Genomic DNA, 14,939 nt, shown 5'->3' with positions numbered 1-14,939 from the left:
AGATATTGTGGGGACCCTGAGCTCTCCTCCTGTGCAGACATCGAGGGGACCCTGAGCTCTCCTCCTGTGTAGACATCGAGGGGACTCTGAGCTCTTCTGTGCAGAGATAGGGGGACCCTAAGTTCTACCCCTGTGCAGACATACGTCAAGGGGACCCTAAGTTCTCCTCCTGTGCAGATGTCGAGGGGACCCTGAGCTCTCCTCTCTAGATATCATGAAGACCCTGAGTTCTCCTCCTGTCCAGCATAACAATGAGATTTTCTCCCAGCTTCATTGGGAATGGGACACCTGAGTCCTCCCCATGGCTCAGGTAGATATCCAGAAATTGGAATTTTCCTCCTGGTTCTGCGCCAAGCACGGCATCAGCCGAGTTCTTCAGTTCAGGTAAGCTGTCTCTGATCTGAAGAGCATCAGAACAGCTTCAGGGTTAATTGGGAGCAGGCAGGGAGAGCCTTTAGTGACTTTAAGCTTGAGTTAGCACAAGTGTAGGGTCTATTCTCTACCTGTGGAGTGACGATTGCTTCCTTAGGGACCCTGTCCCATTGCCAAGCTTTTCCTGAACAGCAGGGAAAAACTTGGAGGCCACCAGCTGCTCAGTGACCCCTAGTGGGTGTGGAAGGACATTTCCACCCTCCTCTCAGGGACACAGGGCTTCCCTTGGGACACAAAGGTGCTCAGAGATAAGAACAAGTTGATACCTGAAAATAACCTTTAGAATTGAGGAGGTGAAAAGAAGTCAAACAGGCATGAAGGAGTTTCTCCAGCCATGTGATGACCCAGCGTGGGCCCACAGAGGGCACTAAGCTACCTGCCTTTCTGGGCTCAGATTTAGGCCTTTCCCATCATTCTTTAGCACAGAACCTTTTTTTATGCTTACACTTTTTTTTTTTTTTTAAATATCTGTCATCAGGTATTTGTCTTTCTTCTTTGGCTGAAGTCTGTCCCATAAGCTCAATATCCCAGGAGTGCCAAACTCTGAGGCTACAACACCTAAGGTTGGTGGCTGCCTCTCTCAGGTCTCAGAAGAAGCACACTGTCTTTAGGGCTGCTGAGGAGCAACTCAGCCCTCATTTGTTTAGGTCCTAACTATTTCAGAAGGTTTGCTCTATGTGTGAGCCTCCTCAGTCTCAGAAGGCTTCCTGGGCTCCACTTTAGATCCTCAGTCATCCCTGTAACTGATGTCCACTTTCTTTCTCTTGGTGTTATATCCAAGTTGGAGATACCCATTCTCCCTCAGCCAGATATGCTCTGTGCAGCTACCTAGCCCCATGCAATTACTCAAGTCTCGGAGAGCTTCCTGCAACTCAAACATGAGTGAGATTGCCACACTGGTATAGGAAGCTATAGAGATCATTGCTGTGCTGCAGCCATAGCACCTGCTGGGGGAGGACAAGGGTCACACCAGCATGGGGTCACTCCTGTGTGCTCTTTTTTTTTAAAATATTTATTTATTTATTATGTATACAATATTCTGTCTGTGTGTGTCTGCAGGCCAGAAGAGGGCACTAAATCTCATTACAGATGGCTGTGAGCCACCATGTGGGTTGCTGGGAATTGAACTCATGACCTTTGGAAGACCAGGCAATGCTCTTAACCACTGAGCCATCTCTCCAGCCCCTCCTGTGTGCTCTTAAATGTACTCCCCAAAGATCTACAAGTTAGTAGGCATTGTCTTAACCCTCACACTCTGAGGAATAACGCAAACTGAAGTGAAGGAAAGATTTACAAACCATCACCCCTCAGATGTCCTCATTCCATTCCCATCAGGAGTCATGCAGCCCCGGATTCTGAGGGAGCCACAAAGTCCCTGCCCATGCAACTTTTACCTTCAGTGGAAACGCAGACTCTTTCTCCCACTTCGCGACCCTCCTGGACTCAAATGGACCAAACTGTGTGCGCTTGACTAGCTGGGTTACTGCAAACACACCTTCAGCCCCATCATCCAGGCGTCTGATCTCCAGGTTAGAGGGGAGGGAGGACCTGAAAGCAGAAGTTTCAAAGAGGTCCTGCCACCTTACCCACTGATCAGAGCAGCACAGTGCCTACAAGCCCCCATCATGTTCCAAAGATGCTCTCTGACAGGGAGCAGAATCTCTTCCTATAAATGGAAACAGAAATGGGGCTAGGCTTGTGAGGACCCAGAGCCCATATACTAATGGAAACATTTACAGCCCCACAAGACAATGCCAACCCCACATTCCTAGTGTGGGGGCTGGTATATAATAACTAAATCAGACAAGGCTATGACCTTCCAGGTTGTAGAGAATGGTGGAGGAAGGGAGAAAGAGAGGGGCACAGAGCATGTCAGGCTGGAGAGCAACAAAGGGGCTCCGGTTTGGGAGGGTTGGATCAGCTTCACTGAGGCCTTTATTAGCCAGACTATAAGGTCAAAGAAAATGATGGAAAAGGAAGTCGTGGAGCTGGGACCTCAGGTTGGGCTAGTGGAGACATGTCGAGAAGCAGACAGAGGTAGACATCCTCCCTGGGGATGAGCAGATGCTGCAAGAGTCAATGGCTCTGCACTCAATGTCTTCAGCTGGATTTTGATGGGCAACTGGCACCTAACCCCCACAGAAGAGCTGATCAACTCTCTACTTAGGGCAAAAATATTTTGAAAACTTAAGCCACAAATAAAGATGAATAAATGGGGGTACATACCAGTTGGGGGATTTCTAGAAACAGTGATAAGACACTGAGTATTTTAGTTTAGCACCAGACTAAGTCAGGCACCATCAGAGCCTCAGAGGGGTAACTGAGGTTCTCCAAGTCTCAAGCTACTGGTAGTTTATGGGCCGTTACCCTAGATCTCTGAAGGCACAGACCTCACAGGAATACATGGGCCTACAGAGCAATGCCTGGCTACTAAGCTGTCTCGGTACATCTGCAAGGTTTGTTTTTCCTGGTAGCTACAGCAGCTTGACCTGTTTCCTGGATTACCTACCCAGAACCCTTACCTGACTGAGCTTATTCTGTCCACAGTGCATACCTGCCCACAGAGGCCTAGATTCAGAACACAGATGAAACCCAATAGGCAGTAACCTGTCGAACACAGACGAAACCAAACACACAATAATTTGTCCATATTCTGCCTGAGACAGGGTTTCTCTGTGTGGCCCTGGCTATCCTGGAACTCACTCTGTAGGCCAGACTGGCCTCAGACTCACAGAGATCACCCTGCCTGTACTTCCTGAGTGCTGAGATCAAAAATATGCACCACCACTACCTGGTGAGTTTAGCCACTTTTGCTCAACGCATAAACTGATGAAGTCCAGGCTGACACAGCCCAGATGCCAAGGTTCCTGACTATACCAAGGAAACACTTCCTCGTGCTTTGAAACTCTTAGGACTCATCCCAGCAGCAAGTGTCCACACCCCGCCCCCAACACACACAGTCTTTCACTTTGACTCTCAAGCCTCCTTCTATCTGTAGACACTTGGGGCCTCTGCACTGTGGCCTCAGCAGACACGAAAAGAGCCCTTCTTCATAGACAGAACTGCTGTGGAAGCTTAGCCACTCACTCACCTTGCCCTGCTCAGTACAAAGGAGTCCTTGACCATGACCACAGGACCCAGTTCAGGACACTCTGAGTCATGGTACTGGCTACAGTCTTCACACCCTGTAAAAAGACACTGAATGTCAGGGAGAGAGAAACCCAAAGATCACAAACCTGGGAAAGGGGACTCTAATGCAATGGAGTTCATGAGACAGGTGCTAACACAAAGACAAGCAAGGGTACAGCAGATACAGGAGGCCTGGTCACAGAAGTCACCTCTTAGTGCTCCTAAAAGCACAGAATGCCAAGCAGGAGCCCCTTCTCAAGAGCACCAGTCTATGGCACTTTCAAACCCCACACATTATCTCCATGGTTAGGAAAATCAGGATCTAGAATAGTACTAACCCATTACCCCAAATCTCATACTCTTCACTCTTTCTAAACCTTGATGACTTTCTGAGTTAAAGGTCAGTCAGTCATGTGCCCCTAACGGAGTACTGAAGAGAAGTGATCTGAGACCACAGCACTGTAGCAGACAGGTAATACCCAGGCTCTCAAAGCAATTGAGCAAATTACAGAAGTGCATGTCTGTGCTATACAAACAAAATGTGGATGTAGCTTTCCCTGGACAGGAAGAGTCAATCCCATCTGCATTCTATGACATCATACTAGCCACAGAGAGGTCTATGGGTCACTTACAGATAAACATGATCTCCTCATTGCCATCTTCAGCCATTGCTAACACCTGTCAAGATACAAGAGAGATCCATTAACAGTGAGCTTTTACCACATAGTTTATGTGTGGGTTTCCCTATGTATAATGGTGCACATACACCTATGTGTGCAGGTGTGTGAAGGTCAAAGTCACTGTTAGATGTCAATCTTCTGGAGTCATCCACCTAGTTCTCCAAGATATGGACATTCCCTGGGGCCTGGGGTCTGCCAGTGAGGCCAAGGAACAGCAGGGATTCTTTCACTGCCTCCCCAGTGCAGGAATTACAAGTACACGCCACAAGCCTAGCTTTTAAAATGTGGGTACTGGGGATCGACCCCAGGTCCTCATGCTTGCCTGGAAAGCACTTAACTGAGTGAGCCATCTCTTCAGCTCACTAACAGTTTTTTAGATAATCTCTTCTAAGGCTCCTTGATCCTGTGCAGGGATATAACACTGGAATCCCTACTTCTAACTTTTCTCACCTACAGCAATACTGTTTCTTAGGAAGAGCAATGGATTTAAATGCCTTCATGACAAGGGGGCCGTAATGAACTCAGATCTCCACTGTTTTGCAGTAGCTGTCATTTATAAAATATACTGTATTTTAGAAGCCACTTTTCTTGCTGCCACTGATTCTCTGCCCTCTCAAGGCTGTGAATTCTGCACAGAGTCATTTCTACTGCAATCTGTCCTTCAGTATCTAGCTCGTGGCAATGATCTCTCATCTTGAGTGGGTAAAAAGTAGTGTCTGACACATAGCACGGTGGGTTCTCCTGCTCCCACATAGACCTTTGTCAAGCTATTTCCATTTCCCATGCATCCTTTGAAGGTTGCTTCAAAAGCCATCTCCATAGTGGGCAGTTGAGCACAGACCAATCCAGTACCGCACATGTGTTTCAGACAGAGTGATGCAGGTATTGTTCATTCTGGGATATCAGATGCCTAAGCTCTAAGATCGATATAAAAACATCAACTTCATGCAGTGTGGGAAGAAACACTGAGGGGTACTCACATGTCCCACCCAATAATCCTCCCCACTTCACATCCTTCCTGCTCTCTGATCACTCTGCCTCTCTGGTGCACACTGTTGATCATCATCTCAGGAAAGGATGCAAGCTGATACGCACCTCCTGAATGTTAGTCTCTCTTGCTCTCCAAACCCATCCCAACCCCAGCAACTTGAAGATTAGAACGCAGGTAGCTTAACACTCCAGTGAAAAATCAGAGCAGCTGAGCAAGCTATTACTGAGCAAAGAAGGGAAGGGTTGAGAACATCTGGGAGCTACACACAATCCAGGCAGATGAATTCCCAGTTTTCAAGGTTTCCACACTGCCTTAAAATGCTAAAAACAACTAGGCACATTAATCCCCAAACTCAGTATAACACTTTCCTTTTCTTGAATCAGCATCTAAGCTGGCTCAAGGGCCTAGTAACTCTAACCCAGTTCCATGCCTCTGTCTGGCCTCAAAACTCCTGGCAGGTGGGTACCATGTGGAGTGGGTATCAACCCAGGATGGGGATAGTGGCTGGTCACTGAGCAGAAGGCAAAGAGGAATTGGCTTAGTTCCAGGGAACCATTCTGTGGTTACTGCTGCTGGCTGGAGGCCTATGGGAAACACAGCATCACAGTGGGGCATGCAGGATGAGCAAAGCTACCCTCTTCATGGCAGCTGAGAAGCAAATGTCTCCAAGGAGGGGCATTTCCCTAATGACCTAACTTTCTTCCACTAGGTTCCTCCTCCTAAAGGTTATGCCATCACCTACAAGTACCATCAGCTGGAGCCCAAGCTTCTAAGCTACAAACTTCAGGTAGGAGGGTGTAAGAGTCACAACCGTAACAAGCAGCATCAGGGTCACACTCGTGTCATAACAGCTTGAGGGTCTGTGCACTACAGCAGAAACCAGCTCTACACACCAGTTACACGCAGATCAGAGGGCTCTGCAACCAGAACAGGTAACAGGAGGCTACCCCACGCCATGGCTAGATCCCAGCAGGACACAGAACATAGCCCACAAAGCTCATCAGAGCAAAGCAGAGGAAAAAGAATCTACTTCGTTCTGCTTGTTTTGGAACTAGAATCTGTACACAGAGTGTGGTAGGGTGCTTCTCCCTAGGGTAGCAGCCTAGGCTCCAGTACCACCCCTCTCAGCAGTACAAGGACAGGAACCCTCAGCCAGAAGGCTTTAGATGCTGTTGTAGAAAGTGAGAGCACAGGAAATGGTGTGAGGCTGGTCACTTTCATGGGGCTCAACATGGGAACCCTGGGCATTCTTTATTAGTAGTATCTGGTCCCCAAAGCACAGCTTCTAGAATCTTCTTCCAAGCAGGGGTCACGTGTACGTTTTCAAAGTTTGCTCACATCCATTAATGTGCTTGGCTATAGAAGCCAAGTTCAGTCCTCAGATTTCTATGACCCTCCCACATTAACAGAAGTGTTGGTGTGGTAACATACACCTATGACCATTCCCTGCCCCCTCCACACACACAAAGCAGGCTAAAGCAGAAAAACTGTGAGTCCAAGGCAAGTCTGGGCTATACAGGGATAGCTTGTCTAAAAACCAAAAATGAAGAGGAAATCCCCAAAGAAGGAATTATAAAGTACTATCTAGTGCAAAAGAAGAAGGGGAAAGGTTGCCTCTCTCCAGTGTTTCAAAGTATGTTCCATGGACCAGGAGGCAGCAGCAGTACTGAATGCTTACTGGATGCTCAAACGCCTGCCCAGCAGTTGGCTAGGGCCCAGCAGGTTTTCTGTGTCCTTCAGCTGACTCAGCTGTAGCCCAAACCTGGTCCATGCCTACAGCACACCAATTAAACTTGGCTATAGTGGCAAAGGGCCACTGTGGATTATCAGGAAACCAAATGAATTTTTAGTGTCTAGGAGATTCTGTCAACGACCTCTTGAATCTAACTGGTTGGTGATACAAGTGAGGGTGGACTCCGGGCATACGTTCCCTAGCAGACAGAGCTTGCACCAGGTGACAAGTGTAATGGTAATATTCACTCTCAAAGGGACAGGATCTAAATCATTGAGGGGACTGTGTAGATTAGGCTAACCTCTGGACATGTCCATGGTTATCTAGATTGGGATAACTGAAGGAAGAATACCACCTTAACTGTGGGCAGTACCATTCCATGGGCTGGGGTAAAAACGAGAAAGCAAGGTGAGCATCAGCGTTCTTCACTCTCTGATTCTGGAATGAGGATACAATGTGTCCATCTTCCTTGTGCTCCTGCTATTACACTTTCCCCACGGATGGACTATATTCCGTCAAAATAAGCTTCTTTTCCTTTAAGTTACTTTCGTGTGGTGTTTTATTGCAGCAATAGGAAAAATTAAATAAGACAAGCATGTTAATGGGAGCATTCAGTCTACCTACCCCAAGCTTAACCATGAAGCTATGGTGATGGAGATCTGGGCAGAAAGGAGCTCAACAGACAGACACAAAATCACACACACCCCATCGAGTTTCCACAATGACAGAAGTGGTTCAGAGGATGGAGGGCCTTCTTCCCTCGAATGGTGCTAGGATGGCTTGACATCCACATGCAAAAACTTAACTCTGACCCCATGTCTTACTAAAAAAATAGCACAACTGGTGTGGTGAGCAGATAATCCCAGGATAACAAGGCTGAGGAAGAAGATTCACATGCTCCAGGTCAGCTGTGGCTTTCCAGAGGACCCTGTTTCAACATAAACCATTAAATCTGTTGACGTGTCCACGTGGCTATCTCAGGATTCTTAAGGATTCTGTTCTGATGGCTGCTGACACCACACAAGAGATGGGCAATCAACAGCCTGCCACTTCAGCCTTACTGTGAGGCTTCATGGCTTCCCACCTTAGTCTTTCCGATTCCTTTGCCTCTCCGCAGAATTTCTCTTCTTCCTCTTCCTCCTCCTCTTTCTTTTTCTTTTTTCTTTCTTTCTTTTTTTTTTTTTTGCATTGTTTTGTTGAGACAGGGTCTGAGTATGTGTCCCTGAAACTTGCTGTGTAAACCAAGCTGGTCTTGGACTCAATAGGGGAAAAGCAAATGAAGTATCTCAAACTCTGCACTGTGATCTAGGTTTGACAGGTGATAAAGGAGCCCGGGAGTAGGCAGAGAGAATCTTGAGCTAACACTCATGAGCACTACAAGCTCCACTCGAGATACACATCAGGCACTGGAGGTGTGGGGAATCTCTCAGAAAAGATGGGCTGGCAGGCAGCAGCTCATCAGCCTAGCTGGGTAAAGGGAACTTCCCTCTGTGATGGACAGGCTGAAGGGTCACAGGATTATACTCGGCCCTGCACTAGTACAGGAGGGCTAGATGCCAGATTCCAGTGTATTTGCCACTGCTGACGCTGGAGGGTGATCTTCACCCTTTCCTGGACCTTGGTTTCCTCAAAGGACTATACACTCTGAGTTCCTTTCTGGTTCCTTTCTGATCTGCTCCAAACAAGTGTGGGCGGGGTCTTCCCACCCTCAGTCCTACCACCTTGTCCTCCTATGCCTATTCCTGTGCAGACAGACACCTGACGGCAGGTGTATACCTAGATGCAGATGCAGAATGGTTCCAGCATGCCATCCATGCCAGAAGATCAGCACAACCACCAACCCAGAAGTGACCCCTTACTTAGACCTCTTGGTCACCTGAACTCTGGTTCCCATATTTGGCTTTTTGGTCTGTGAGCTATTCCTAAGCTTGTTTCCTATGGAGCGCGATGCTTTCTACCATTAAATGATTGTTCCTTTCTGAACTACCTGCTTATTTAGTGTCTTTTCCTGCTGCTGGGATAAAATACTCTGACAAAAGTAACTTAAGAAAGGGTTTATTTTGGCTCATAGTTCACTCTTGGTAGTCTAGTCAAGGCAGCAGGAGCTTGAAGGGGCCAGCCAGGAAGCAGATAGTGATAAATACTTCCCAATGTTCAGCTGACTTCCTTCATTTTACACGGTCAAGATAGGTCTGCCCACATCAATAAGTACAATCAAGACGAGCCCCTCCCCCAGGCTTGCCCAGAGGCCCCTCCCAGGTGCCCCTTCATTCCATCAGGCTGACAGTTAATATTAACCACCACACTGCACCTGCCTTCTGCACTCAGCACAACTTTGCTCTCAGCCCAGGCTCACCACCCTGTTAATCCCACTCTCTCCACCCATCTTTAAAATTCAGACTGTTCTCCTGTACCACAGAGCAGTGGACAGCAGGACCTGCACAGAGTTGAAGACCGTGTCACCAACCCGACCCTTTACAGGAGAAAATGCTCCATGCAAACAGAGGACCACAGTAGCCAAGCTATAGCTTTCTCCCTGCTGAACGACTGCTCTGCAGAAGGTCCTGTGCTTACCACCACAGACACCCAGGCCTGATTCCAAGGCTCACGGGTGTCTTGCTGGGCCTGTGTCCTCTGAGCCTCAAGGACCCCACAGCCTAGTGTCTTCATACAACACTTTCTGCTCACCAGCTCCACTCCCACACCAGCTCCCGCAGCCCTCACCTGACCTAACTTCACAACCTGCAAGACAGGGCTTGTGATTGGATACTGCTCCTCCACCTGATTCTCTTGTCTTGAGCGTGTGTAGGGTTTGCTACCAGCATACCTATGTGGAGATCCTGCCGCTAGAGGAGGGGAGGCTGCACACTCCCACGTTCTCCATGGCTTCAGCTAGCTGTTTAGAAAGGCAAATGAATGAGTTGGGCCCCACATCCACCCATTTCACTGACACCCTTCTCAGATGCCTGCATGTTCCAAATCTTCCCAGCACTGACATCTTGCTTTGCTCTTAAGTGCATTGTTTCCTGTGTTTCTACTCACTTCCTGCCCCGCCCCCCACTGCAGCTTCCCTGGAAAGCCTGGTTCTGGTTCTGGTCTGAGTGTGACTACTGGAACCTTGAAGCACAGCAAGCTGCCAAGGCATGGCAATCTCACTCAGAATGTGAGATAGAACCCTTCTGGCCTACAGCTTCCAGCACACACCACCATGTCTGATTTTTTTCCAGCTATCAATGTACTTGTACGCAACTTCCATCTTCAGAACCCTCCAAGTCTGGTTTAGCCCCTGTATCTGAGTTCTTAGGGTTGGGCCTCCCACTCTGGCAGCTTGGAGTTCTTGGCTCTGATGTCGCTTAGACTTTTTTCTTTCCTAACTTCTACACCCTTTCTGAACTTCCTAGCTCATCTACGGTTAGGCTTTATTTCCAATGTTCACTTCTGATTCTGGGCAAAAGAGGTGTACAGCCTAGTCCATAAAAATAGAAACTGAGACAGTGTGTTTAACTTGAAGATCCTAGCCTAGCCAGTCATAACAGCAGAAATGTGGCAGCCTGTGAGGGAGGAGTTCTAGAAGTATCTTGCCCAACACTGCGCTAAGCTAAGCAGCACTGTGAACCATCTCAGTAAAAGGCAAACTTGCCATAACTAACTAGCATGTGTTCATCAAACTTATAAAATGTCAAAGACCTGCAGAGAGAACTGGATACAGGGATATGTTTCTCAAAGGCAGCCTCTCAACTGTATGTGGTGGCTCTGCACACATCTGTGGACTCAAAGGCAGTCTGTTAACACAGTAGGTATGATCCCTTCTTCCCAGTCAGAAGGCCATGAAACCCCTGCACACCCCTGGCACTGCCAAGAACTCAGGACACACTTGACTTCAGTACTATCCCTCAGGACATGCCATTCATCCAAGGGATCCTGTGATACTGACACTTCCTGTCAAACAGAGCCTGGACCAGGGGATATCTCAGCAGAGGGAAGCAGGGTCGTGGGGTCTTTAAAGCACTCTGGGTCTAATTTACACAATAAAGCTCATTAGATACCACGGGCTCAGTGCCTGCCCCCACCCCATGTGACAGAGGTTGGAAGAGGTTGGAAGATGAGGGACTTCAGCAAGGCGTTCACCTGTACAGGTTTCCTAAGGATTTACTCAGGTCCCCTTTCCAGCCTCCATGTCACCAGGTGCTACGTGGTCTCAAAAGTCTGGCTGTGACATGGTTGTCACTGTGATGTTATCAGGAGGTCACAAGATGCTATCCCTTCTCGTGGACCTATACATGGTCCTCCCCCACTTCCTCACTAGTGATGCTCTCCCACATGATACTGCAAGATGGCCGATTCCTGAACGTAAGGCCCCATCACTCAGCCTCAAGGACCCAGAAAGGTAACCTGAGGATACCCTGTCTATGGGGTTCCCGGTGCCCTCTAACCCAGCTGGGGACAGCCTCCATATGGTCTCGCTCTTTATAAATTACATCGTCTGGGGAATTCTGTCATCTTACCAGCAAACAGACTAAGTCAGAAACCTTCCCCCCAATGTCAAATTCCTACCTACTGTTTAAGGTCTGTCCTAACATGGCTCTCCTTGCAAGTTCACAACAGAAAGTACCACACACTGAAAGGATGCCTCCCCACTTTCCCCCGGACTTTTCCTACTGTACCTCTTCTGGCAGCATCTATGGACACCCAGAGCTCACACACTGAAACAAAAGGACTTTGCCTGGAGGTCACCCATGTGACCTTCTCTTTCCTCCCGCTGTATAAGTCCTGGGAAAACTGCTGGCTTCCTCACCTCCTAGGGCAGTAGTTCTCAATCTTTCTAATGCTGCGACCTTTAATACAGTTGCTCATGTTGTGGTGACCCCCAACCATAAAATTACTATGTTGCTACTTCATAACTGTAATTTTGCTACTGTTATGAATCATAATGTAAATATCTTATGCAGGATAAGAGGGTTGAAACCCACCGGTTGAGAGCTTCTATGGGCTCTGGAATGGGCGAACCAACTGCACAGCACACAGCTCCACAGGTCTCTCTCTGTTGCCTACACCCCCCCCCACCAGTAACTCCGAGTCCCCCCTCCACCCCAGATCCTGCTTTGCTTCCCTCACTGTGACATCTGTATGTCTGTACCTCTGTCTGCATGCAGTGGCCCTGCAGTGTCTCCTTGGCCCTAGATTTGGCACAAAGTAGAAAGCCACCTCTAAGCCAGGATCCTGGTGCAGCTCTAGATCTGGACCCACCTCTGAAGCTACCTAATGCCTGGCACCAGGCCCAGCACTCTCTCTGCCAACATCCCCACAAAAGTGCTTTTACCATTCTCCATTCCCCGTACTTCAATACCAGCTTACCTGACCAGGCCTGTTTTAAAGAACAGCAAGATATGAAAGTACCACTGACCTCTAAAACAGATCCTGATGTCACTCTTGTAAATACAGCTATTAAAATTTAAATCCCATGATGGGAAGGCCTCAGTCACCTCACCTCCAACTCACAGGAATCAGCTTCTCTTTAAGCATCAGCAAGCTGACCCCGCCTCTTCTCTGTACCCTCCTGCCTCCTTCCCTGGAGATCCTAAACCGTCCATTACACACTGCTGCCTGCAATTGCTCTCCTGACGCCCCTGTCGTAACTTCTCGCAACACAAGTATGTCTATCCATTGAATCAGACATGACTTCACAGGACCACAGGCTGCGTTCATTTCTTCTGAGTGAGCTGTGGCAGCCTTCACTGAACTGTCACTGAGCACCAAAAAAAGCCTAGTTTTGAGAAGCTGGTTCAAGGAAGTACACAGGGCATTTATCCTGCTGAGGATAAATGACCACTATGGCTCTTCTCCTGGGAGACGAGAACAGAGTTACATGGGTGTGGAGATGGAGCAGGAGGCTGGAAACAACAGGGCCTCATGCCTACCCTTCTGAGTTAAGAGGTGAAACTGCCAGTTAGGGAGGGCTTCAAGTTGTGGAGAGTGGCCACCCACAGTGACTTTGTACTAGTCAGCCAGGTCCCACCCATACCCATGGCCTCTCTGAAGGGCAGCTGAGGATGCCTAGATGGTAGGCCAGCTGGAGCCTCCAGGACAGCAGCCATGTGCATTTTAGTGACATCCTTCATGGCTGGATCACTTTCTCAGTGTTTCTGTCTACTTTGGGTGTAGTCTACTGGTCTGTACTCGTGCGATGCCCTGGCTCTCCAAGGCAGCAGCCAAAGGTTCAGCTCTAAGGACAGGAACCTTGTGCCATCCCTGATCAAAGCTCTCTGTATCTTCCTGCTGCTTTCCCACCCTGATCCATTGGCCTTCCCCAGCTTGAGATCTCAACTATGTGCCCATCCAGGCCTCTGTACACTATCTGCATGTCTACCTGAGCTCATTCGGCTCTCCAGAGGCTAGACTGCCTCACAGCACTGGTCTCTCACTCAACCACCACTTCCTAGACAGATGGTTCTTGTCCAGTTCTGAGTGTGCCAACCTCTGCACACCCAGCCGCCTTCCTCCTTCATGTCCTTACCACTCCTAACCAGTGTTACCTATGGTCTACACGGCCTCCTGCACCTCTCCCATTGCTCCCTGGGTACATGAGACATTTACCACAGAAATGGCCTGGTAAATGAACCTGGGTAAGGTACCCTGAACAAGTATCAGCCTGCAGATGATAAACTGAGTCTGGACAGCCTTTTAAGCCACAGCTGGTGACCAGATTTAAGCTCCATCACACCTGCAAAATGCAGCAGTGTCTTCCCTGCCTTCTGCACAGATAACCATACAGAGGGGGAAATGATGGGACCATATGGGAACAAAGGTAATTCTCAAAGGTTATCACACTAAGATGGCCATTGTTTTTAGACAGGGTCTCACTATGAGACCCAGGCTTCCCTGCCTCTCAAGATCCTCCTGTCTCAGCCTCCTGGGTGCTGGGATCATAGCACTTGCCATCAGCCATGCTGTGGTTATATTTTAATTTACTCATTTGTCTCCTGGAGAAATAAACTACCCTGTCTGCTCCCCAAAGAGAACAATTAGTATATTCTTTGCTGACATTTGTGTAAAAACATGAATCACAGAAGTAAAAGAAAAAAAGTAAGGAGAAAACTTAACACTTTTCCCTTTAATAATCTGATCTATAGGTTTTATTTCAGAGTAAGACAGTGATTTCAGGGGAAGTCTGAGAAAGAGGTTGCAGCAGGTAAGATGTGGAAAGCCTATAGGTTTGAAGCAAAATATGGTCAGGGTGTGTAGGGGATCATATCTCAGCAACTACATCATTGCTGTCTCCAGGGAGTACTGTCCCTGCCACCTCTGAGAGGTTCCCAGAGTCAGAGACTTCTTCAGGTTTTACCCTTAAATCGCCTTCAGGCCAGTGGGGTTCTGCACTAGCACCTCCATTTGAGGGTTCTGACTGGCTCTAGCATATGTTTTTGAAAGAAGCGTTGGCAGCTTTAAATTCAGGCACCGGTCCACGTGTCTTCAGTTCACACACTTGCTTCTACCATTTTAATCCACCTCAGAGGAGGGGGACGCTTGTGAGCATGTGTGAAGAGGCTCTCCATCCACTGCAAGAAGGGCTCAGCTGGACAAGCTACCCACCACGAGCTGGTGTTCTAACTCTGACCTCTCAAAATTCACCTCTGGAGCACTCAGGCTCCACCTGACCCTGGGCCCCTCCTGTCCACCCACTTCCCAAATAGGAGGCGGGCACGTCTCCAGCCTTTCTTTCCACTGTGGTTCCTAGGCCACCAAAAGGTAGCGACGAGTAAAACGCCTGGGCCTCGGAGCCGTGGCGCAGCCTCGGACTTTCTTAAACGCCAAAGGGGCTGGAGACCAAGGCCCCTCCCTGGGCTGCGCCCGAAAACCGGGTAAGGCGGCCGGGTGGCTGGGAAGGGACTGTAGGGACCTGAGCCCGCAGCCACGCCGGGCCTGACTTTTGGCGCAACGGGGGCGCATCGCCCAAGCCTGGGCCGGGCGGGGGGCG

At 48.7% G+C, this 14,939-nt stretch overlaps 1 protein-coding gene across 1 annotated transcript in view; it reads right to left on the bottom strand.

Moving 5' to 3' along the window:
• The window catches only part of Prdm15 (PR/SET domain 15), a 62,454-nt gene that overhangs the window by 47,119 nt on the left and 396 nt on the right, over window positions 1–14,939 (bottom strand). The window contains exons 2-5 of the mRNA XM_026777555.1: window positions 4,194–4,239; window positions 3,524–3,617; window positions 1,812–1,980; window positions 289–400 (exon numbers count right to left, since the gene is read on the bottom strand). Of these exons, the coding sequence (XP_026633356.1) occupies window positions 289–400; window positions 1,812–1,980; window positions 3,524–3,617; window positions 4,194–4,230 (412 nt within the window). The 5' untranslated portion in view covers window positions 4,231–4,239. The remainder of the gene's footprint in view (window positions 1–288; window positions 401–1,811; window positions 1,981–3,523; window positions 3,618–4,193; window positions 4,240–14,939) is intronic.

Source organism: Microtus ochrogaster, unplaced genomic scaffold (assembly GCF_000317375.1).
Source record: "Microtus ochrogaster isolate Prairie Vole_2 unplaced genomic scaffold, MicOch1.0 UNK72, whole genome shotgun sequence".
NCBI classification, from domain to species: Eukaryota; Metazoa; Chordata; class Mammalia; order Rodentia; family Cricetidae; genus Microtus; species Microtus ochrogaster.
The sequence above is the reverse complement of the archived record's forward strand: the minus strand, read 5'-3'. Positions and strand labels throughout refer to the sequence as shown.